The sequence below is a fragment of the Oryzias latipes genome, chromosome 2, assembly GCF_002234675.1.
Source record: "Oryzias latipes chromosome 2, ASM223467v1".
NCBI lineage: Eukaryota > Metazoa > Chordata > Actinopteri > Beloniformes > Adrianichthyidae > Oryzias > Oryzias latipes.
In genome coordinates, this window is record NC_019860.2 from 1516720 (window position 1) to 1540902 (window position 24183).

The window sequence follows — 24183 nt, forward strand, 5'->3', positions numbered from 1 at the left end:
ATTGAGACTTCATTTTTCTGTTTTTGGAGGAACTTTTTTTCAATGGATTATTCTAATATTTTTTCCAGATGTAGTGGCTGGTTTATTTTGTTTGTGTGCATCTGGGTTTGTTTGGCTTGAATTTCATGGTGAGGAAACCCCTTGGTAGTGTATCAATCAGAAGACCTAGTAAAAGTTTTTTGAGCGTTACACGTGGAAGGATTCAAGCAGCTTGTGTACCAAAGGCATGGGATATGCGCCTTGATGTGTTTTTGCATTGAGCCTTCGATAGTCCACACAGAACCTCATAGATCCATCTGGTTTCCCCATGAGCACCACAGGGGCGCCCCAGGAGGACCGTGATGGCTCAATGTTCCTATCTTTCAGCATTTTGTTCTCATGGTCTGCGCTGATCTATGGTTTGTGAGGGGAGACCTGATATACCTTACAATGAATGGGAAGGTCATCAGTGGTGAAGATGTGGTGTTTTTCCATTATGGTTTTTCCTAGTCGGCTTAAACACAGTCCTGACCAGGATCTGAGCAGGCTATTGACCTCAGGTGGGACCTCAGGACAGGAGAGTTGTTCTAATGTTGCAGAGGGAACCAGATTGTGGGTTATTGGAAGAGCCACAATCAGAAGGATGTTTTTCTTCAGGTGGCAAAAACGGATGGAAATTGTGGGAGTGTTGGTGATGGGGCCACGGTCCATCAGTGGAGAGAGACGTGGAGATAGTAGCTGGACTGGTGCACTTCAGTGTTGAATTTCAGCCTTCTATTTCTCATCTCGTTGTTGTAAACACTCAACCAACTGCTGCTCAAACTGTTGCATTATTGACACTATGCGCTGTTCAAGAACTTCCAAAGAATTATCTACATGGGCTCGGACACTAATCACCCTGTTAAGAGTGTGTTACAAAGTTTCCATGAGGTTCAACACAGATTCAGATGAAGACTGAAGAGAACAGAAAAGAAAATCAGCATTCAAATAAAAAATGTACACGACAAGACCAGAATGAAGCAGAGCAAAACTTTCCTTTCTATCTTCATCCAGACTGAGAAAAGCAGCTTGTGCAGAAAACAACTAAAATAGTCTTTAGTTCACCTTTGAAAGTATTTCCTGACATCACTAAACTGTAGGTTAGCCTTAAAAAACATTGGATCCATGGGGCCCAAAATGTCTGAATGTGGCCCTAAAGAGAAGCAGCTGATGGTTCTGCTGTTGGTCTAAGGGTTTCAGCTGGCTCCGCTGCTCCCAAAGTTCCTTTTTCTGAAACCAGAAATCCTTTAGGATATTTGTGTCAAACTCGAGGTTCCCGGGCCACTGCTGATGTATAATGGTCCGTGGTGGCCAGCGCTCTAACCTACGCTGTGGTGTGCTGGGGGGGGGGGGGGGGGGGGGCACCTCAAAGACAGACTTCTCCAGGCCGGAGAAGCTGATCAGGCGGGCTGGTTCTGTGGTTGGCACAAGGCTGGACCCTCTGGCTACTGTGGCAGAGAGAAGGACACTAAAAAAACTAACATGTATCCTGGACAATGCCACCCACCCTCTGCGCATGACCATCAGTAGCCAGAGAAGCACCTTCAGCAAGAGGCTGCTCCTCCCAAGGTGCAGGACTAATAGACTGAGGAACTCCTTTGTCCCTCTTGCCATCAAACTCTTTAACCACCACTTAGGAGGAGGGAGGGCGACAGAAAAGGAAAGGGAAAGGGCCTGAATGAGCTTTTTTTGTATATGCTGTTTTGGAGATATTTAAACTTTTTCTTACTGTTCTAATTTTTCTAGCTACTGTGCTGCTTTTTTCCTATATGTATATCAACCAGTGCTGTATGCGATGGAGATGTCAATTTCCATGCGGGAACCTCCCAAATGGATAAATAAAGTTGTCTATCTATCTATCTATCTATCTATCTATCTATCTATCTATCTATCTATCTATCTATCTATCTATCTATCTATCTATCTATCTATCTATCTATCTATCTATCTATCTATCTATCTATCTATCTATCTATCTATCTATCTATCTATCTATCTATCTATCTATCTATCTATCTACATCTGTAGAAATAGCTTTATCAGTTGATAAAGCTATTTCTTTTTATCTATTAATTTGTCTAATTTTATCCATTGAAGTTTTTAAGAAAAGGCTAAAGACCCATCTTTTTAACCTGGCTTTCAGCTAATTTTTTACTACCACTACTTATTTATTTATTTATTTGTTTTATTTATTTATTTTTATTTATTCGTTCATTTATTCGCGCCAAATGCACCGGGTGACACACCCCCAAAAGCCCGCAGAGGTCCAACAGGACGGCTGGAGGAAGTGGGAACCGGCTCATAAGCCAGTCGTCCTCGTTTGCCAGATGAAGAATTCCTGAATTGTTTTTAAAATAATGTATTTTTTAAGTGCTGCTTGCACTGTGGGGTGAGAGGAAAGCAATTTCATCTGTGCTCTATGTCTTACAGATGCAGCATATTTGACAATAAAGCTGACTTTGACTTTGACTATATCTGCTCCGCCAGACGGACACATTGACGAGAATATCAGTTTTGTACATTATTTCGTTCTGTTAACTATATTATTTATAAGGATCAACTGGGTTAGTGATGATCTAGTGATGCCTTTTGGACTCTCAAACGCCCCAGCAGTTTTTCAAAGGCTGGTCAACGATGTCTTACGAGATTCCCTCAACCATTTCGTTTTCGTCTACTTAGCTGACATACTTACTACTTCCATACATACATACTTACAACGTAACCATCACGTCTGTCTTGTTCTAGAAAGACTCCTCGAAAATCAGCTATTCGTCAAAGCAGAAAAGTGCGAGTTCCATGTTCCATCCATCTCATTTTTAGATTACATCATAGAAGCAGGCCGTATTCGTCCCGATCCTGCCAAGGTTGAAGCAGTCGCCAATTCGGAGGTGCCAGAATCTCGAAAATAGTTACAGCAATTCTTAGGTTTCGCAAATTTTATAGACAATTCATTCGCAATTTCGGTTCCATTGCAGCTCCTCTCACCCAACTCAATTCGGTTCTCAAACCATATACCTGGAACTCCAATGCCGATGCCACCTTCAAGAAACTTAAAGACCTCTTCATCTCCACACCCATACTCATCCAACCTGACGTTCGTAGACAATTTATTGTGGAGGTGGACGCCTATGATTCCGGTGTCGGAGCTGTCTTGTCCCAAAGAGAAGCCTCATCCGGAAAACTTAAACCATGTGCCTACTGCTCCCGGAAACTTACTCCCGCAGAACAGAATTACGACGTGGGCAATCGCGAATTATTGGCCATAAAACTAGCTTTGGAAGAGTGGCGACATTGGCTGGAGGGGGCTGAGCATCCATTTATTGTGTGGACAGACCACAAAAACCTGGCGTATTTGCGATCTGCCAAACATCTCAACTCTCGATAAGCTCGCTTGTGTCTGTGTTTTGACTGTTTTGACTTCATAATCACTTACCCTACTGGCAGTCGTAATATTAAACTCGATGCTTTTTCCAGATAATACAACCACTCGGAATCCGACACTCAAACTACCATTGTCCCTTCTTCATGTATTGTAGGGAACATCACCTGGGACATCGAATCTAAGGCCATGCAGGCCCAAGGTGAAGAACCCGATCACCCTCCTTGTCCTCCTAGAACTCTATTCGTACCCACATCACTCAGGTCAGATGTCATCACTTGGGTTAATTCCTCCCGTATTGCCTGTCATGGTGGTATTCGTAGGACACTCAACCTACTTAAAAGATGTTTTTTTTTGGCCTTCCATTGATAGGGACGTTTGAGATTACTTGGCTGACTGTACCACCTGCGCCCGTTCCAAAACATCCAACTCACCACCTGCTGGTCATCTAAATCCTCTTCCCACTCCTAGCCGACCTTGGTCCCACATAGCAGTTGATTTTGTTCCCGGGTTACCTCAGTTTTCACTATAGTTGATCGTTTTTCCAAAGCCGCTCGTTTAATTCCCCTCTCCCAATTACCCACTGCCACAGAGACTGCTGAAATACTGGTAGACCAAGTTTTTCATCATCATGGAATTCCTACTGACATTGTTTCCGGCCGCAGACCCCAATTTACTTCCCAGGTCTGGAAAGCCTTTTGTAACTGACTTGGCGCCATTGTCAGCCTAACCTCTGGCTACCATCCACAATCCAACAGTCAAGCGGAGAGGGCTAATCAAGAACTGGAGGTAAAACTCCGTTGCCTGGCTGCTCAGAACGGCGCAGATTGGTCCAAGTTCCTGGTTTGGGTGGAGTACGCCCATAACAATCATCCCTCCTCTGGCACGGGGTTGTCTCCCTTGGAGACCTCCCTTGGATACTCACCACCTCTGTTTCTATCACAGGAACTTGATCTGGCGGTGCCTCGGTTCAACTCCATCTCGAGCGGTGCCAGCAGATTTGGCACCAGACCAGCGCGGCTCTCCTCTGCACCAAGGAGAGCATTTGCCAGATCGCCGATCACCACAGGGTGGTAGGACCCACCCACCGTCCAGGTCAAGGGATTTGGCTCTCGTCGAGGAACATCCCCATTTAGGCGACCTCCCCCAAACTGGCTCCTTGTTATATTGGACCCTACACCATCGACCGGATAATCAACCCCACCTGCGTCCGCCTCAAGCTGCCCTCGGCTCTCAAAGTACATCCCACGTTTCACGTTTTCCCAGATCAAGCCCGTCCACAAGAGCCCTCCGTCCACGTCTTCCTGCCACTCACCTGTAATCTCGAATCGAAGATCCCGCCTTTGAAAAATCACCTGCAAGAAAATTAAATCAAACTGTTTACCAAAAAACTCTCCTGTTATCCTTCCGGGTTTTAGCATCTGGGTCTGTTTCTAAGTCTTGAATACCATGAGAAGCTCTCTGCTTCTTGGGCTTCTGTTGCTGTCTCTCTCAAAGAGCAGACATAAATACACCAGCTCGCAAAGAGAAGCTTGTTTTGTGAGGAACACAAGATCACACAATACAAGAACCTTTTCAGGCTGTTATGATTAAATACAAAAATAGATCACCTGGAGGCAGCCATGTGCACAATTAAGAACCTAGGTGGGCTTGATCAGCTGCCCTGTCTTCTTAAAAAGTACCCTAGTGTCCTGCTCTTTTTTATTTCAAGTTTTTATTTGTATAAATCTTTGGTAGAAATACAAGAAAAAAGCCCCCATGCCAGTAGTACATTGTACTAATTGTCTTGCAATACGGGGTTCTAAACTGTTGCTTCCGTCTTTGGAGCTCCACTCAGACTCAGAGCCACCAGAGACAGAGAGACAGTTATTGACAGTGTGAGAAACTGCTCCACCAAGGAGAACTGAAGATACTTAATAGTGAAGCCCTTGCCTTCAAGGTTAAAGTTAATATAAGATTAAGAGTTTATTGCCATTTATACATGTAAAACAGGTATATTGGAATTTTTCTTCTGCAGCTCTCCAGTCAGGGTGAAATACAGAGTTCACCAAAACAACAAAACTAAAAAGGTTCATAAATAAGATAAAGAACAAATTGTAACAAAGAGAAGAGTATAAAAATCTTGCAGTGTCTTATTGGTCTTTTTATCATGTTTGTCACATAATTGTTCGATTCACTGTTCATTGCACTTAGTGTCCCAGCTAGTTATCTGTGGATGAAAGTTTTGACATGACTGATACGGCACAGCTGGACATGCAAATATCACATGAGTTGTGCACACCTGATATATGTAAATACCTTGCTGAAAAAATAAATAGGAGCCTCAGAGTCACAGAGAGTGCAGTCAGCAGCAGCATACGGTAAGGTGGGAATGGGGGGGTCAGTCATTGTTATGTAGTGATGTCATCAGTCAGTCATTGATCTGAACACAACTGAGACATGGACGTTTAGCCACCAAGCCCCTGTCTTATGGAATAAACTCCCAGCTCATGTAGGAGAGGCCGACACAGTTTCTACATTCAAAGTTAGGCTTAAAACATTCTTCTTTGGACAGACTTATTGTCAGGCTAGCTAGTAATCAAAAACATTTAACTACTCGCTCTCCCTACCTCACCTACTGTAATGATGTTTGGGGGAATAAGTACAAAAGAAAAAATATCACATGAGTTGTGCTCAGCTGATTTACACATGTACTTTTGTGAAAAAAGAAAAAAAAAAGGAAAAGAAGCCTCAGAGTCACAATGAGTGCAGTCAGCAGCATACGGTAAGATAGTAATGGGGGGGTCAGTCATCGTTATGTAGTCATGTCATCAGTCAGTCATCTGTACATATCATATTGATCTGAACACAACTGAAACATGGAGTCTGACCTCAAAGTCTGCAGTCTGCAGTCTGGACTCTCCAGAAAACCACACAGATGAAGAACTCCTGAATCCTCCAGGTTGTTCCAGCTCAGGTCCAGTTCTGTCAGATTGGACGGGTTTTTCTTCAGAGCTGAGACCAGAACTTCACAGCTGATCTCTGACAAACTGCAGTCCTCCAACCTGCAATCAGACAGAAAAGTGTGTTCAGGAGCAGTGATGCAGCTGGAGGTCCAGGAACTTGGTCCATTCAATCAGGTGGGACGCGCCCTGATGACAGACTGACAGATGTCCTTTTGGGCTGAAAAATTGTGATGACCTGTAATTGAAAATCCATTATTAGGGGAGGGGGGCTCAGATATTATGGTGGGGGGGGGGCGGGGGTTGTAGTGTGTAAGGTTATGGGGGGAAGCTGTGGGTGCGTGGCGATCCCTGGGTTGCTTAGGTCGCGTGCCTGGGCTGGCTTGCGGAGACGGGGCGCCGGTCGGGTGGTGGACGGCTCATGTGTTCCGGGGGCCCTGGCTTCGTTCCTGGCCCTTGTCTCGGTGTCAGGCGCCCGGTGGCCCCCATGGCTGCCGCCTGGTACGGCTAAGCGCTCCTGTCTTGTGGCCTGGGGGCCGGACACTGGGTTCGCTTGTGCCTCTGGGCGCTGGGGGGGCCCCTGTAGGGGGGCCCTCTCTGTGCCTGGCCGGTGGGGTGGGCGGTCCCCTCCTCCCGGGCTGCCTGGGTCCGGATGCTCGGGGGGCTTCTGGCCTGGGGGGCTCTCCTCCCCTCTCCTGGTCTGGCTGGTCTGGCTGGGTAGGATCTGGTTCCCCTTATGAACACACGGTTCACGTCGGCAGCATGCATGTATCTCCACCCCCACATGCACATGCACACTGACACACCGCTCCCTGTCTGCTTCATCCCTCCTCCTTACCCACAGTGTATTGATGGACAGATTTTTTTCGCTCATCTTAGTGTCAGATTTTCACCTTTGATGTAACATTTGTCTTTCCGGCAGATCTGGTATAATTGTTACAGCTTAAAATAATAACTTATTCAAATCAGTGCTTGTATCCCCCACCTTTTCACCTCTTCATTTTACTCTCTTCCACCCTCCCCTCACATTCTCCCCTCTCCCTCCCCACACACACTAAATGTAACTAATAAATAAAAACTAATACAACAAAGAAGGGTTTATACAAAGCTACACTCTAGTTTCTCGAAGCTATATAACCTCTTTTTGTGATAGTAAAACCTGTCCAACACAAAAAGCCTTCAGCTCTAATCTGTTTGCTAAGCTGTTGGACAGAACAATTAAAAAAGGAAAAAAAAATAGAAAATCCATTATGCAGGGGGAGGGGGGAGCAATTTCTTTTGGACTTTGACCCAAATACCTGAAGGTGAATGGAAATGCAATAAATTTCAAATGACTTTAAAATGAAAGAGAACTCCCCCGTGAACCGCCACCTTAAGGTGGTGGGGGAGTTTGAGAGCTCGGGTGATCCCAGGAGCTAAACTGTCTGGGGCTTAAGCCCCTGGTAGTGTCTCCCATGGCAGACAGATCCTAGGTGCAAGCCAGACAAAGAGCGGTTCAGAACCCCCTGATGACAAGAAAGAACAAGGACCCGATTACATCGCCCGGATTGGCGTCACCGGGGCCCCGCTCTGGAGCAAGGCCCAGGGTCGGGGCTCTCAGGCGAGCGCCTGGTGGCCGGGGCTCTTCCCACGGGCCCCGGTCGGGCACAGCCCGAAGGAGCAACGTGGGACCACTCTCCCATGGGCCCACCACCCGTAGGAGACCCCAAAAGGGGCCGGTGCAATGTGGTTTGGGTGGCAGTCGAGGGCGGGTGCCTCGGCGGCCCAAACCCCAATCATGGAACCTGGCTTTTGGGACATGGAACGTCACCTCTCTGGGAGGGAAGGAGCCTGAGCTGGTGCGAGAGGTTGAGAGATACTGTCTAGATATAGTCGGGCTTACCTCCACACATAGCCTGGGCTCTGAAACTCAGTCCTTAGAGAGGGGTTGGACTCTCTACCACTCTGGAGTTGCCCAAGGTGAGAGGCGGCGGGCTGGCGTGGGCTTACTCGTGAGCCCCCCAGCTCAGCCGCCAAGTGTTGGAGTTCACCCCGGTGGACAAGAGGGTCATGTCCCTCCACCTCCGGGTGGGGGACAGGTCTCTAACTTTGGTTTCGGCTTACAGGCTGAACAGCAGTTCGGAGTACCAGGCCTTCTTGGTGTCTCTCGAAGGGGTACTGGAAAGTGCCCCAACGGGGGACTCCATTGTCCTCCTGGGGGACTTCAATGCCCACGTGGGCAATGATAGTGGCACCTGGAGGGGTGTGATTGGTAGGAACGCCCCCCTTGATCTGAACCAGAGTGGTGTTTTGTTATTGGACTTCTGTGCTCGTCATAGTTTGTCCATGACGAACACCATGTTCGAGCACAAGGGTGTCCATCAATACACCTGGCATCAGGAACACCCTAGGCAGGAGGTCAATGATCGACTTTGTAGTTGTTTCAGGCGACCTTCGGCCCTGTGTCTTGGACACTCGGGTGAAGAGAGGGGCGGAGCTGTCCACCGATCACTACCTGGTGGTGAGTTGGATTCGCTGGCAGGGAAGGAGGCCGGAAAGTCTTGGAAGACCCAAACGTACTGTGAGGGTCTGCTGGGAACGTCTGGCTGAGCCCTCCGTCAGGGAAGTCTTTAACTCCCACATCCGGGAGAACTTCAAACAGGTACCGAGGGAGGTTGGGGACATTGAGTCCGAGTGGACCATGTTTTCCACCTCCATTGTCTCTACTGCTGCTCAGAGCTGTGGTCGCAAGGTCTCTGGTGCCTGTTGCGGCGGTAACCCCTGAACCCGCTGGTGGACACCGGAAGTAAGGGATGCCGTCAAGCTGATGCCGTCAAGGAGTCCTACCAGGCCTGGCTGGCCTGCGGGACTCCAGAGGCAGCTGACAGGTACCGGCAAGCGAGCTGCGGCCCGGACTGTTGCGGAAGCGAAAACTCAGTCCTGGGAGGAGTTTGGTGAGGCCATGGAGAAGGACTATCGGTTGGCCTCGAAGAAATTCTGGCAAACCATCCGACGACTCAGGAGGGGAAAGCAGTTCTCCACAGGCACCATTTTCAGTGCAGGTGGGGAACTGTTGACTTCGACTGGGGACATTGTCGGGTGGTGGAAGGAGTACTTCGAGGATCTCCTCAATCCCACTGACACGCCTTCTTTTGAAGAAGCGGAGAATGAGGACTTTGGGGTGGGGCTGTCTATTACTGAAGTCATGAGGTAGTCAACGAGCTCCTCGGTGGCAAGGCCCCGGGGGTGGATGAAGTCCACCCTGAGCACTTCAAGTCTCTGGATGCTGTGGGAGTGTCTTGGCTGACAGGTCTCTGCAGCATCGCGTGGCGGTCAGGAACCGTACCACTGGACTGGCAGACAGGGGTGGTGGTTCCCCTCTTTAAGAAGGGGGACTGGAGGGTGTGTTCCAACCATAGGGGAATTACACTCCTCAGCCTCCCTGGGAAAGTCTATGCCAGGGTACTGGAGAGGAGAGTCCGTCCGATAGTCGAACCTTGGATTCAGGAACAACAGTGCGGTTTCCGTCCTGGTCATGGAACAGTGGACCAGCTCTACACCCTATCTAGGGTGCTGGAGGGATTGTGGGAGTTTGCCCATCTTAATGAGGGCTGTCCGGTCTCTGTATGACCAGAGAAGGAGCTTGGTTCGCATAGCCGGCAGTAAGTCAGACTTGTTCCCGGTCCACGTTGGACTCCGGCAGGGCTGCCCTTTATCACCGGTTCTGTTCATAGTTTTTATGGACAGAATTTCTAGGCGCAGCCAGGGGCCGGAAGGGATCTGGTTTGGGGACCACAGGATTTCCTCTCTGCTTTTTGCAGATGATGTTGTTCTGTTGGCTTCATCGGACCTCCAGCGTGCATTGGGGTGGTTTGCGGCCGAGTGTGAAGCGGCTGGGATGAGGGTCAGCACAGCTAAATCGGAGGCCATGGTCCTTGACCGGAGAAAGGTTTGCCATCTCTCGGTGGGTGGAGTGTCCTTGCCCCAGGTGGAGGAGTTTAAATACCTTGGGGTCTTGTTCACGAGTGAGGGAAGATCGGAGCGTGAGATTGACAGGCGGATCGGAGCGGCGTCCGTAGTTATGCGGTCGCTCTATCGTTCCGTCGTGGTGAAGAGAGAGCTGAGCCAAAAAGCAAAGCTCTCAATTTACCGGTCGATCTACGTTCCAGTACTCACCTATGGTCATAAGCTATGGGTCATGACCGAAAGAACGAGGTCCCGAATACAAGCGGCTGAAATGAGCTTCCTCCGTAGGGTGGCTGGGCGCTCCCTTAGAGATAGGGTGAGAAGCTCGGTCACCCACGGAGAGCTCGGAGTAGAACCGCTTCTCCTCCACATCGAAAGGTGCCAGTTGAGGTGGCTCGGGCATCTAGTCCGGATGCCTCCTGGACACCTCCCTGGAGAGGTGTTCTGGGCATGTCCCACTGGGCGGAGGCCCTGGGGAAGACCCAGGACATGCTGGAGAGACTACGTCTCTCGGCTGGCCTGGGAACGCCTCGGGGTCCCCCCAGAGGAGCTGGAGAAAGTGGCTGGGGTGAGGGAAGTCTGGGCATCTCTGCTCAGTCTGCTGCCCCCGCGACCCGGTCCCGGATAAGCGGAGGAAGATGGATGAATGGATGGATGGATGGATGGATGGATGGATGGATGGATGGATGGATGGATGGATGGATGGATGGATGGATGGATGGATGGATGGATGGATGGATGGATGGATGGATGAAAGAGAACTGGAAGATGTAAAATTAATTTTCATTTGAATTATTTAAACAAAAAGACAAAGCAGTTCAAATTTCAATAGATTTTTGCTTTGATTTAAAGCTTTGATTTAAAAAATGTCAGATTAAATATTTCTTCATCTTGAATCCTACATTGTAAAAAACATTTTCAAATGACATCATCACATCGTAAAGTCGCAAGGAAATTCAATACAATATTAAAGTTATAGTACAGGTCAATTTGCCATTAAATCCATTTTGCTATATAATAGTTATCCTTCCTGAAGAAGTTATAGAGAAGAAAAGAGAAAAGCTAAACTTATGCAAATTTTTTTCTACTAGTGTCAAAAAGATGATCACCAGCTCTTGGCTTAAAACCTCACCTTCGACTCTTGAACAGTGGACGGAGGCTTTGAGGAAAGTTCATTTGATGGAAAGAAATAACTGCTAAACTTCACTTGAGGTCAGAGATGTTCTATGACTTATGTGACTGAACACTTTGGCTGGCCGGATGGGTACATTTTCGAAAAATGTGTATTTGCAATGGGACAGTTTTGTTTACCTTTATGGGTGGCTTATGTACTCATAATTGGTATACACATTGGAACATTTCTTCTGTTAGTTAATTATTGTTTTATTTTTTATTTTTTTTATGGTAATATGTTTTTTTATGGAAAAATGTTTCCAAGAGACTCCTCTTGATGCTTTCATTTTTGCTGAGATGCCACTTGTTCTTTCATTTTCTTGTTGTAAAAGTCATTAACTGATCTTCATATTTGAATAAAGTGTGTTAAAAAAAAGACCTGTCAGTCTGTTGAAGTTTAACATATCTCTTCATAAGGAGCTGCTGTTCTGTGGGTCAGAAATCTGCTGCAACTGTTTGTCCATTGAAATCTGCAGTTCTGGGATTGATTCATGTTTTCTTTCAAAGAACACAGAACATGAACTTCTCCCAGATATCAACACCTGGATGGACGTAGGTTCTCCTGTTTAGTCTGGTTTGGAAAAACATTCAAGAAAAAAATGTAATCAGATTACACCCAGCTGGGGTTTTGAACTGAACTGATGTTTTTATTCTACCTACTGTTGTTACTTTTTCAGTGACGTCTATCTGATACTTTCTCCTAAAACAGAGAATCAACATTTAAATCAAACTGACCCGAGAGTCTCCAGTTTACAGTGTGGACTCTCCAGTCCAGCTGACAGTAGCTTCAGTCCTGAATCCTGAAGGTTGTTGTTACTCAGGTCCAGATCTCTGAGTCTGGAGGACTGAGAGCTGAGAACTGAGGACAGAGCTGCACAGCTTCTCTCTGACAGGAAACAGCTTCTCAGTCTGAAGAAAACAAAGACAGACAGCAGTTATTGAATCTTTCATGTTTCCACTCAGATTCATTTGTTGACTGAAGGTGATTTTCCTGAGAGTTCTTACAGAGCTTTGTTGGAGGCTTTGATCACTGGCAGCAGCCTCAGAAGAGCCTCCTCTGAAGGAGAGTATTTATTCAGGTCAAACTCTTCCAGATCTTCTGATGACAGTAAGATGAAGACCAGAGCAGACCACTGAGCAGGAGACAGTTTCTCTGTGGAGAGACGTCCTGACCTCAGGAACTGTTGGATCTCCTCCACTAGAGAACCATCATTCAGTTCATTCAGACAGTGGAACAGGTTGATGCTTTTCTCTGCAGGCAGATCCTCACTGATCTTCTCCTTGATGAACTGGACTGTTTCCTGATTGGTCTGTGAGCTATTTCCTGTCTGAGTCAGCAGACCTCGTAGGAGACTCTGATTGGTCTGCAGTGAAAGACCCAGGAGGAAGCGGAGGAACAAGTCCAGGTGTCCGTTTGGACTCTGTAAGGCCTTCTTCACAGCACTCTGGTACAACTGGACTGGATTTCCCTGTTCAGGCTGAGAGATCTGTGATTGTTTTTCCTCCAGGAGGTTGAGTCCAGAGGTGATGAAGGTCAGGTGGACATGAAGAGCAGCCAGAAACTCCTGAACACTCAGATGGATGAAGCAGAAGACCTTGTCCTGGTACAGGCCTCTCTCCTCTCTAAAGACCTGTGTGAACACTCCTGAGTACACTGAGGCTGCTCTGATATCGATGCCACACTCTGTCAGGTCGGATTCATAGAAGATCAGGTTTCCTTTCTGCAGCTGCTCAAAAGCCAGTTTTCCCAGAGACTTCATCATCTTCCTGCTCTCTGGACTCCAGTGAGGATCTGTCTCAGCTCCTCCATCATACTTGACCTTCTTGACTTTGGCCTGAACCACCAGGAAGTGGATGTACATCTCAGTCAGACTCTTGGGCAGCTCTCCTCCCTCTCTGCTCTTCAGCAGATCCTCCAGAACTGTAGCAGTGATCCAGCAGAAGACTGGGATGTGGCACATGATGTGGAGGCTTCTGGATCTCTGGATGTGGGGGATGATCCTGCTGGCCTGCTCTTCATCTCTGAACCTCTTCCTGAAGTACTCCTCCTTCTGTGGATCATTGAACCCTCTGACCTCTGTCACCATGTCAACACACTCAGCAGGGATCTGATTGGCTGCTGCAGGTCGTGTGGTTATCCAGAGGCGAGCAGAGGGAAGCAGGTTCCCCCTGATGAGGTTTGTCAGCAGATCAGCCACTGAGGTGGACTTTCTAGGGTCCTTCAGGATCCGAGTCTTGTGGAAGTCCAGAGGAAGTCGACACTCATCCAGACCATCAAAGATGAAGAGGACCTGGAAGTCTTCAAAGCTGCAGATTCCTGCTTGTTTGGTTTCAGGGAAGAAGTGATGAACAAGTTCCACCAAGCTGAACTTCTCCTCTTTCAGCACATTCAGCTGTCTGAAAGTGAATGGAAATGTGAAGTGGAGGTTCTGGTGGGCTTTGCCTTCAGCCCAGTCCAGAGTGAACTTCTGTGTTAAGACTGTTTTCCCGATGCCAGCCACTCCCTTAGTCATCACGGTTCTGATTGGTTCTGGTCTTCCAGCTGGGAGTTGGAAGAGCTCTTCTTGTCTGATGCTTGTTTCTGCTCTGTCTGCTTTCCTGGATGCTGCTTCAATCTGTCTGACCTCATGTTCTTCATTCAGCTCTCCTCTTCCTCCCTCTGTGATGAAGAGCTCTGTGTAGATCTCATTCAGAGGGGTTGGGCTTCCTGCTTTAGCCATCCCCTCAAACACACACTGGAACTTCTTCTTCAGACCAGATTGGACTTCATGTCGAAAAACAGCAGGAGATCCTGAATGAAGACAACAAACAGTAAATCAACTCTCTGCAGCCCTGAATGATGAGGGTTTGAATCCCTGTGGTTCCATGTGTTCAGACATCAGTAAATCTTCATTTCTCAGCAGCTGAAACCTTCAGAGAAATCCTCTTACTGCTCTGCAGTCCATCAGCCAGCTCCTCCTGCTTCATTCTCCTCAGGAAGTTCACTGTGATCTTCATCAGTGACTCTCTGCTGCTCCTCTGCTCTTCATCTTCATCCTCCAGCTCCTCCTCATCCTCCCTGTGACTCAGAAGCTTCTGGATCTTCTTCAGCTCCTTCTTGACAAAAGTGACAATGTTGTCCTCCAGCAGCTGCAACAGAATTCCAGATGAATGAGCCAATCAGAGTGAAGTCATGGAGCCAAACATCAGCTCCATGTTGGACACACTGACAGTCCACTGGTGTCCAAAGTGCAGCATGGAGACGACTGTGGACAGAATGATGGGAAAGTAGTTGTTGTTCATGTACAGACCAGAAAGATGGAGTCCAGCTGTGTTTGATGCTGCTGGACAGACGGACCACTGGGAGTGTCTGAGCTCTGCTGGTCCAGTCTGTGGAGAATCAGCAACAATCAGATCCATTCTGTCTGTACTGGTGGGTTTAACCCAAAATAACCAGAGTCATGTCACAGCTAGAATGTTCTACAAACAAGTCAGTTTCCATTCACTCCAATGTAAAATGGTCCAATTGAACAACACATGTAAGAATATTTATAGTATTTTGTTCCTGTGTGGTTACATTTCTTATTCATAAAGTTACTTTGGGACTTCTTTGATAAATCTTATCAGTTTATATTTTATATAATCTAAATATATAAAAATGACTAAATTCCAATTTTCATTTCATTTTTCAAATTTTCAATTATCATTTGTTTCTCATTTCACAGTTCAGATGTAGAACAGCAAACCAATAGATCATATCAACACGTTCTCTGTCCAAGTCTATAGAGTAACTGACGTGTCTATACTGTCTTTGAGTCAAAGGCTGCATTAATGTCTCTGCTGCCTCCATGTCTGGATTCTGACCAGTTTGCCTAAAGAGGCAGAACATCCACAGAGGACTCTGTGACCACAGCCCTCCATGATGCTCTGTCCCACCTAGAGCAAAAAGAGAGCTGACAGGGATGCTCTTTGTGGACTGTAGCTCAGCGTTTAACACCCTAACAAACTCCCTAACAAACCTTTAGAGACACTTATGGACTTAAGGCTACTCAACTCATAGTCAGCTGCCTGACTACAGAGAACTCTCTCTCAGGAGAACAGAGGAGCGGGCCTGGACGGTGTTTGAGCTCCGGGGCAGCTTTTGAACGCAGAAATGACATTTTGAGCGATCCTATGAAACCGTGCAAACAATCGTGAATTCGTCAAAAACAATCATGTCCAGAAAAAAAAAGGCTGATGCTAGTAACACGTTTTTACATGGAGTCAAATGCACATTACTTTGTTACTTTGAAGTTACTCTTGTATTTAGAAGACAGAAAAGAAAAACGTTTTTAATGATCTGATAAAGTTTTTAGGGTCTTTCCATATGCAGTGATATTGTAGCCTCCATATTGAGAACAAAAGTCACAGTTTAGAGATAAAAATGTCCTAAATTGCTATCAAAATGTTCAGTCTTAAAAACAAAACTTTCTAAGTTGCAAATGAAAATATTAAATATTTGCTTTCAAAGTATTTTTTTTTTTTTTGCTTTCAAGATACATTTTTGAGTTTGCGACCCAATTTCTTTCAAATGCGTTGTTTCACATCTGGCTTTCTCTCTAGTTCAGAGTTTAGGGTGATGTTTGTTCCACCAAACCGCCAATCCTAGACAAGAGGGTTGATGCTGATTGGTCTAGATTCTATCCAATCAAGTCGCCATATTTATCAAACATGTCTGCTACCAAGGCTCAGAAGCTAAATAGGCTCTTTTACCCTCAATTTAGTTTCTCTGGCTGAAGAAAAAGACAAAGTTTTGTTTTTCAAACTGAGCATTTTGATCGCAATTTAGAAAAAAATGTTAATCTCAAAACTGTGACTTTTCTCCTCAATGTAGTGTCACACATATTACTTCATACATGCACACAGTTCAATTCAAATCCAATCTTTGAGCGGAGTAAAGACATGTAAACACAGCTACTGGCTCCCCACAAGGCTGTTGCCTAAATCCTTTCATCTACACCAGGGGTCTCAAACTATGGGGTCATTTGGCCAAAGGTCTTTTCCCTCATAAGTTGTGTCTGACATCATCTTTGTAGTGTTTATAGAGAGATTTTGCAACAACCCACTTTGTAAAAAGCTCTGTTGCTGTTAGAATGAACCTGCTGCTCCACAAGTGAACCGTGTCTCTGATCAGAGCAGCTGGAGTCTCGTAGCTTCGTGTTTGCAGCCGGGGAAGGTGCTTTGTTATAGTGTGCAGTCTGGAGAAGGGGCCATTCAGCTGCTCTCCGTGAGCTAGCTGTTGGACTCCGGAGAACCGGGTCTCCCGGGAGATTTGTATCCCCAAGCAAAGAAGTGTGTGCACTAGCAGAGGCGGCTTTTGAATGAACAGTCCTGAGAAACCGTGAAAACTGTCATCTGAACTAGTGTGAACAGTTAGTTCCAGACAAAATAATGCCTAATGATGTTATTCCAGTATAAGTTCATCCACGGCTAAATGTTGTTAGCATGTATTAACCTAATCCTAACCCTTATTCCGGGTCTGTTCTGCCAATAACAAAGCACTGGGCGCACATATTAAAAAAAAGCTATAGGCAAACATTCACTTAATAATAATCATAACAATAATAAAAGTGCGTTTAGAAGATAATCTCGTTCTATGTTTGTTTAAAACAGACTTCATAAAATCTTCTTCTATGGTATTATCGAACTTTTTCCAGACCAATCACTATCTGACACATCATCTGCCTGCTGTGGCTCCATGGTAAACTGAGTTTGAGACCCCTGATCTACACCCACAACTGCAAACCCACACACCAGAACAACAGTGTTATTAAATGTACAGATGACATTGCAGCGGTGGGGGCTGATTCTCTCTCTGGGGGGGGGGGGGGGGGGGGGGGATCTTCAACTAACATTTAATGAGGTCTAGTTAGAAAAAACGTCTTGCAGTTAAGGTTTGGAAAAAAAAGATTTCTAAATATTCAGTGTGAAATAAATAATAATTAATATCTAACTCTCACTTCAAATGAATTCAGACACACACACACTCACATACACACACCTGCTGACATCCCCAAGAAAACTAGATAGAGGAGGATCCACAATTCCTCATTAGCTTCTTCCACAAAACTCTTAATACAGGGGTGTCAAACTCATTTTGGTTCGGGGGCCACATTCAACCCGTCTGATCCCAAGAAACCAGTAACATGAAAGCATAAACATCTTTTTTTTCTTTTACTCATTTGGAAAAAATGCCTCAACCAACATAGTAGCCTAATCACTAATTACTACACGTTCAATCACAGAGGCCAATAGATCTCAAATTAAATGCATTTCACTTTTTAAAAAAATGTTTTTTTGTCAATTTTTCTAGAGGCGGAATTGCACATTTTGGTTATTTCTTTAAAAAAATCATAACTCACCACAGGAATGGACTAGAAACGTGCTTATTTTTTAAAAAAAACATCCTTATAATTTTTACTCTTCATGACAGGGCCGGATCAACTTCAATATGATCTGAAGTTCAACTTTAAATACTATTAGAAAGTTGTTCCTTTTTCACTGATTCACTTAATCAAGACTCCTATATTTTCAAATCAAGTCAAGGCCCGTGGGCCACATCCAGCCCCCAACATAACTCTATCCGTCCCCCAAGATAACTTTATACTGTTGGTTTTGGTCTCCCGGCGACTGGAGTGAATGAGTCAAAGCCCAGACCTAAATCCCAAAGAGAATCTGTGGCTGGACTCTAAAAGGGCTGTTCATGTCTGTATCCTAGCAACCTGACAGAACTTGAGAAGTTTTCTAAAGACGAATGGAGCAAAATTCCTGCAGATATAAAAGAATGACTGAGACTTGTCGACACAGACTCAGTGCTGTGATTGCAGCCAAAGGTGCATCTACTAAATGCTGACTTGAAGGAGGTGAATAATTATGCAAACAATTATATTTCATTTAATTTATTCTTTCATTGACATTACTTTGTAGAATTCTGTTTTCACACCAAAATTGAAGGTTTTTTTCTAGTAAATTTTTTTGAGGAAAGACAAATTTTATTGACCATGAGTGATTTATGAAAGCAACAAAAGGGAGAAAAACATACAAGGGTGTGAATTCTTTAACAAGACACTGTAACTAGCAGGTCATCAATAGTTACAATAAAACCTTCATAATTTAACCCTTTCACTCCGTATGTCACTAATTCACGAATTACCCAGAAATCCCGGACTCCAGTTCATTTAGCATCACCTTGAATGGAAAAATCACTGAGGAATATTTTATATAATTAGAAATAATGTCAGGCGTGAAAGGATTAAAGGTTGAATTAACCTTCAGAAATCTTATTGATTTTTATACGACCATAAGGCGCATTTAAAAGTCGTAAATTTTCTCCAAAATGTACAGAGCCCCCTGTGGTGCAGTGCATCTAGTTATTTTGAGTGACTTCAGTCAAGAGGAAGTAGGAGAGAAAATGAGAACGGTAAGGAGGGAAGTGAGGACGTGAAAGAAGACACACACACACACCCCTCCCCCCCCCTCCCCCTCCCCGATGTGCATAATGAAGAACATCGTTTTGGCAACCCTGAAAATGCAAAGAGACAAATACATGACAAAATTGAATAAAGGCTTTGAATGTGTGAGAATATTGTGGTTACATTTCAATATATTATAATCCATTTTAAAATCTCAAACTGATAGCTAGAGTAATGGTTCTGATTGCACTCTGACAACAAGTTGTCAAGTAAGCAACGTGTGGAAGTTCTTATAAATACAAGAAATACGGAATAAAAGGAGACAAGTTTGAACATAAAGTTTTCAACGCACAGTTTAAAACTGTTTAAACTACAAGCTATCAGCTACGTGGAGGAATCAAACAGCTGCAGAGAATTCAAGATGAATGAATCCATGGTTCAGAAGTGGAGGATGCTGGAAAATGAACTCCGACAAGTCCTCATTTTATAATTTTGTTTAGTTAATAATAAGAATGAAGTTTTTCCAAAGAAAACTAAATCTAGATTCCAGAAATGTTAGATTTAGTCTGAAGCATATTAACACCTGATCTAATTCATGTAGATCTACATGGTTTAGCTGTTGGAGCACAGCAGCTACATTTCTGGATGATGTTTTTCTACAGAGAGGATGTCAGTTTTTAGAAAAAAACAGAAAATACTCTTTAAGCATTTCTGGACTGAGGAGATTATGTTCCTCTGAATCTTCTCTAGAAAAAGACCATCCTGACTGACTGGAGGAGAAACAAGTGGAATTGTCAGACTTGGAGAAATCAGCCACACTATGAAACCAAACTCAGACATTTTCAACGTGAAAATCTCCCAAATCCAGAGAAAACTGGAACTTTTCTCCTGATTTGGTTGGAATCAGACTGGAGCTGCTGTCAGTCAGAGTCAGCAGTCAACATGTTTTCTTCTCCAACATCTCTGATGTCTCTCAGAGACTCTCAGAATACTCAACTGAAAAGATCTCATCACACACATGATGCTCCAAGTGAGTCTGATCAGAGAGATCCAGAACTGAACCAGACCTCAAGTCCTTCATCTGAAAACTGTTGATCATCTGAACTAGAATCCAGCCTCCAAAAACTCTGACAAACACTTACTGTTCCACTCCTGGCCTGATGTCCTTGAAAAGAGGAGGTAAACCCTTTGACTTGTCACTCCTGTAGGACACACAGCTGGATCCAGATCCAGGTTCAGGTTGGTTCCTGTGGAGAAGGAAGGTTGCTGGTGTGAGTCCTGAGCTCTGACATGGAGAAGATCATGGACAGTTGGAGATGTTCATCTCACCTCTGAACTTTGCTCTGGTTATCATGGTTACCATCTCTACTTCTTTTAGAGGGAGGGGCTCCCTCCTGTGGTTCTTCCCACTGATCCATGTTGCTGGATTCACTGGATCCACATCAGCTCACACACACCTTCCTCCTTCACCTGCAGAGGAAACCCTCATCATCATCAGAGGAAGCTGCCATCAGCTGCTGCACTTCTGCTCTCCCTCCACCAGGTGGAGACATGGAGCTGCATTCTCAGCCAGCCATTTTCAGTGTGATGAGGACAGGAAGTAAGAGACTTATCAATATTATATATGTAGTATTGCACAGTCCTATGATTATTGCACAGAAATTTAGCTCAGAAGAGAATCACATAGCACTGCTTTTCAAGGGCCACCATGATCTCCCAGAGTTCAGCAGTCTAACTGCTTCTGTGAGAAACTGTTCCTCAGTCTGGTGGTCCTGGTCTTTCTTTCCTGAGGGGAGCAGGGAGAACAGAGGGGGTGAGTGGATCTTTCCAAGGCTTGTTTCTTGCATCTGGTCTCATAGATGTCAGTGGTGGTCTGCAGGCTGTAGCCCACAGTCCTCTGTGCAGCTTTAGACACTCGTTGTAGAGCTTTCCTCTCTGCCATATAGCAGCTGCAGTGCCACACAATGATGCAGGAGGTCAGGACTCTCTCATTACACACCTGTAGAAGGAGGTCAGGACTGAGATCCCCATTCCAGCACGCCTGAGCCTCCTTAGGAAATAGAGGTGATGATGTGCCTTCTTGACCAGGCAGGAATTGTTGGTTCTTCAGGTGAGATCATTGGAGATGTGCACGCCCACGGCCCCTCTGATGTGAAGGGGAGGAGGGGGGTGTCTGTCCTTCCAGAAGTCCACCATCATCTCTTTGGTCTTCTTCATGTTGATGCAGAGGTTGTTTTCTCTGCACCAATCCTCCAGATGTTCCACCTCCTGCCTGTAGTCTGACAGGGTAGTCCCGTAGAGCCCTGCTCTAGAGGGTCCTCCTTAAAGGGTATCACACTAAAAGGCTCTTCGCCAGGTGGGGTGGTGAGTCTGGTGCTGGGGGGGATGTTAGCGTCCTCAAAGGGTGAGTAGAAAAGGTTGAGCGCATCTGGTAGAGAGGGGTCCTCGGGGCATCGTGCATCTCTGGTTCCAGTTCTCCCTGATCAACTTGCTGCTGGTTAGCTGACTCTAGGAATTCTATATCCTGATTGACTGAAGAAACCCAATCTAGGTAGTCAGCATCAAACATTCCAGGGAGAACTGGGAAACAGACAGGGTTGTTGCTCTTGAGGACCAGGGTTGGCCAATCCTGCAGTAGAGCTGCTCTGAAGAAAATCCATGAAAGGAGTTGAAATATAAACTTATTGAAGCAGAATTGAAGCAACATCAGAGCAAAAGCAGCAGGAAATGATCAAAGCTGTTCAGATGTTCTTCCTCACATGAGAGCCTCTCATTTCATCTGATGAAGATTAAACATTTCCTCCAGTCAGACATCAAGCTGCACTTCCTATTCCACCCTGCAGAGGTCAGTGTTTGCAGATCCCCAAAAGCCTCCATCTGTTTGCAGATGATCTCATGATCTCCCCCTCCAGAGGTGAAGATCTTCACTTTGTTTATTTGTTTGGTTGAAGGATAAAGACAGAACCAAAAAAAGAAAAATCACAACCAGATGAAATGGGATGAAAAAGCTGAAGCTCAGATGATTGATCCTCCTTTCAACTCCTTCAAATCATTTCATCTCTTCATGATTCAGAACTCCAAACTAATGTTGGATCAATCTGATCTGATCTTAGCCAGGATCCTTTAGATTCCAACAAAGAGGCTCCCAGCTGATCTTAACATTCAAGAACTTCTTCTGAAAGCCTTTGAAATGCAAACATCCACATTCTTTCCATCCCAGATGTTCCATCAACTCACCCCTCTGACACAAATGCAGCTGTTCTTTCTTTGACTTCTTCCTCTAGGTTTTTGGAAACGCTTTGTGTTCCTAAGGTCCAACCGGCTCCAGTTTCAAACCAGTTCTGAATGCAGCCAGAAAACAGATTCCTGTGGACTTTGGACAGAAGGACATGGTCTGATCCTGGAGTAGATCATAAAGTTGGTTTATCAGTTTTGTGGTCAACAGATGATTGGTTGATGTGTAATCATTGACTGGATTTATGATTTGATTGTTTTCTGTAAAACATCAACTGATTTGGAGGTTTTTCTCTTTCTGTTTCTTCCTCTGCTTTAGTCAAAGCTGCAAGATTTCTGCTCAGCCTTTCCTCAAACAGGATCCAATTCAATTTTCAATTCAACTTTATTTATACAGCCCAAAATCAAAACAACAGTTGTTTCAATGGGCTTTGGACCAGTAGTTGTGAATTAAGCATAAAATCAAAAGGCTCATGAACACATAGAATTCTATAGGATTTTATCACATGTTCCTTTTCTGTTTCCTTTAGTCAGATGTTCTTCATCATCACAGAAATTGTTGATCTCAAATTAAAAGGACGTTTGTCTGAATCAACAGTTCCAATTTTTAATACTCTGGTTGATCTTTATTGTAAAGAGAAATAGTTATCATTGCCTTCAGTTTAATGTGAATCAAAATCATTTTTCTAATAAATCTGTATTTTTCAGTGACAGATATAATCTGAATTTATCTGATTTGGGATTTTCAAAGAATTTTTACAGTTTTCAATATTATTTTGTAGCACATAAATGACTTGGATAAAAAAAATTACTTAAAATCTTAAAAATGTGACAGCATAAATTCATGATAGTGTTTGTAATTTAGAGCAGTGCGCCCTCTAGTGGAGCAATGTGTAAATGTTATTGTTTTGATTTGAAAATGGCTAAAGAAAAAATGAACTGAAGTGTTGGGTTTCATTCCTTTTAAAATGTTACCACTGATGAAATAATCTGTTAAATTCTACAAACCTTTATGTAGTGTATTGGAGTTGTTATACACTTTGTGTCTACAGGTGTCGCTGTGAGATTTGTGTTGTACTGTTGTGGTGCGGTAAGAGACAGCTAAATAAACAGACGGTCAACAGAAAACTGACTCTGTTCACGTCGTATATTACACTTTATTTGAACATTTCTGTAAATGCAGAAACTTTAAGAAAAATCGTTTTTAAGTTCAGATTTTGACGACAAAACTTAAAAAACAAACATTCATGAAGTACAGAACATTCAATGTAGAGTTAAAAGATTCTTAAGAAATGTCAGTGAATGAATGAAAAGTCCAGACTTTAAGGTACATTTTTTCTTTGTCTTTGGATTTTATACAAAAGTATAAATCATTTGTCTTCCTGTCCTGCAGAAAACATTTGAGACATTTTATGACTTCAGAGGATCTTCATCTCTGCTGTCGTCTTCAGGTCTGCAGAAGCGACTAAAGACATTTTTATGGAAATAAAGCTGTTTGGTTTTAGGTTTATAACAGAAACAGGTTCACCTTTAATCTATTTTACTATTCTAGAAAACTCTGATCAAAGCTTCAGGGATTTATTCTACGTTTTGCATCTTTGCTCCCATCTTCATGGACGATCACCTCTGAGTCACGACTGAAAGGAGATCCTGGATTCAGGCTGGAAGGAGGTTCCTACACAGAGTGGTTGGATGCTCCGTTGGATGAGCTGAGGAGCTCAGTCATCCAGTAGGAGCTTCTTCTCCTCAGTGGGCGGAGCCAGCTGAGGCATCTCTACCAAATACATCCTGGATTCTTCCTCTGGGAGGAATGTGTCTAAATGATCGAATAGTTTAAAAGTTCTCATCAAACAGATGATTTCTGAAAGACGTTTCCATTTACTGAAATGTTTTATTTGAGATTTTATGTAAAATATTCAGAATTATAAAACAACTTTTAAGTCAAATAATATCTCAGCAACTTCAAATGATTTTGTGATCTGTGGTTCTTTCAGGATTTCGTTCACAGTTCATGAATTCATCAACACTGTTGTAGCCAAACCAAACACTGGTCCAGGTTTTC

General features: G+C 44.5%; 1 protein-coding gene across 1 annotated transcript; it reads right to left on the reverse strand.

Annotated features, from left to right (window-relative positions):
- Positions 1-4266: 4266 nt before the first annotated feature.
- Positions 4267-22221, reverse strand: LOC110014466 (NLR family CARD domain-containing protein 3-like). The gene is made up of 9 exons (XM_023949654.1): positions 22125-22221; positions 20217-20357; positions 20030-20134; positions 14748-14826; positions 14388-14586; positions 12463-14248; positions 12193-12366; positions 6324-6441; positions 4267-4752 (listed from the first exon to the last, which is right to left on the reverse strand). The coding sequence occupies exons 2-9, from the start codon at positions 20303-20305 to the stop codon at positions 4267-4269; spliced, it is 3036 nt and encodes a 1011-aa protein (XP_023805422.1). The 5' UTR covers positions 20306-20357; positions 22125-22221.
- Positions 22222-24183: the final 1962 nt, after the last annotated feature.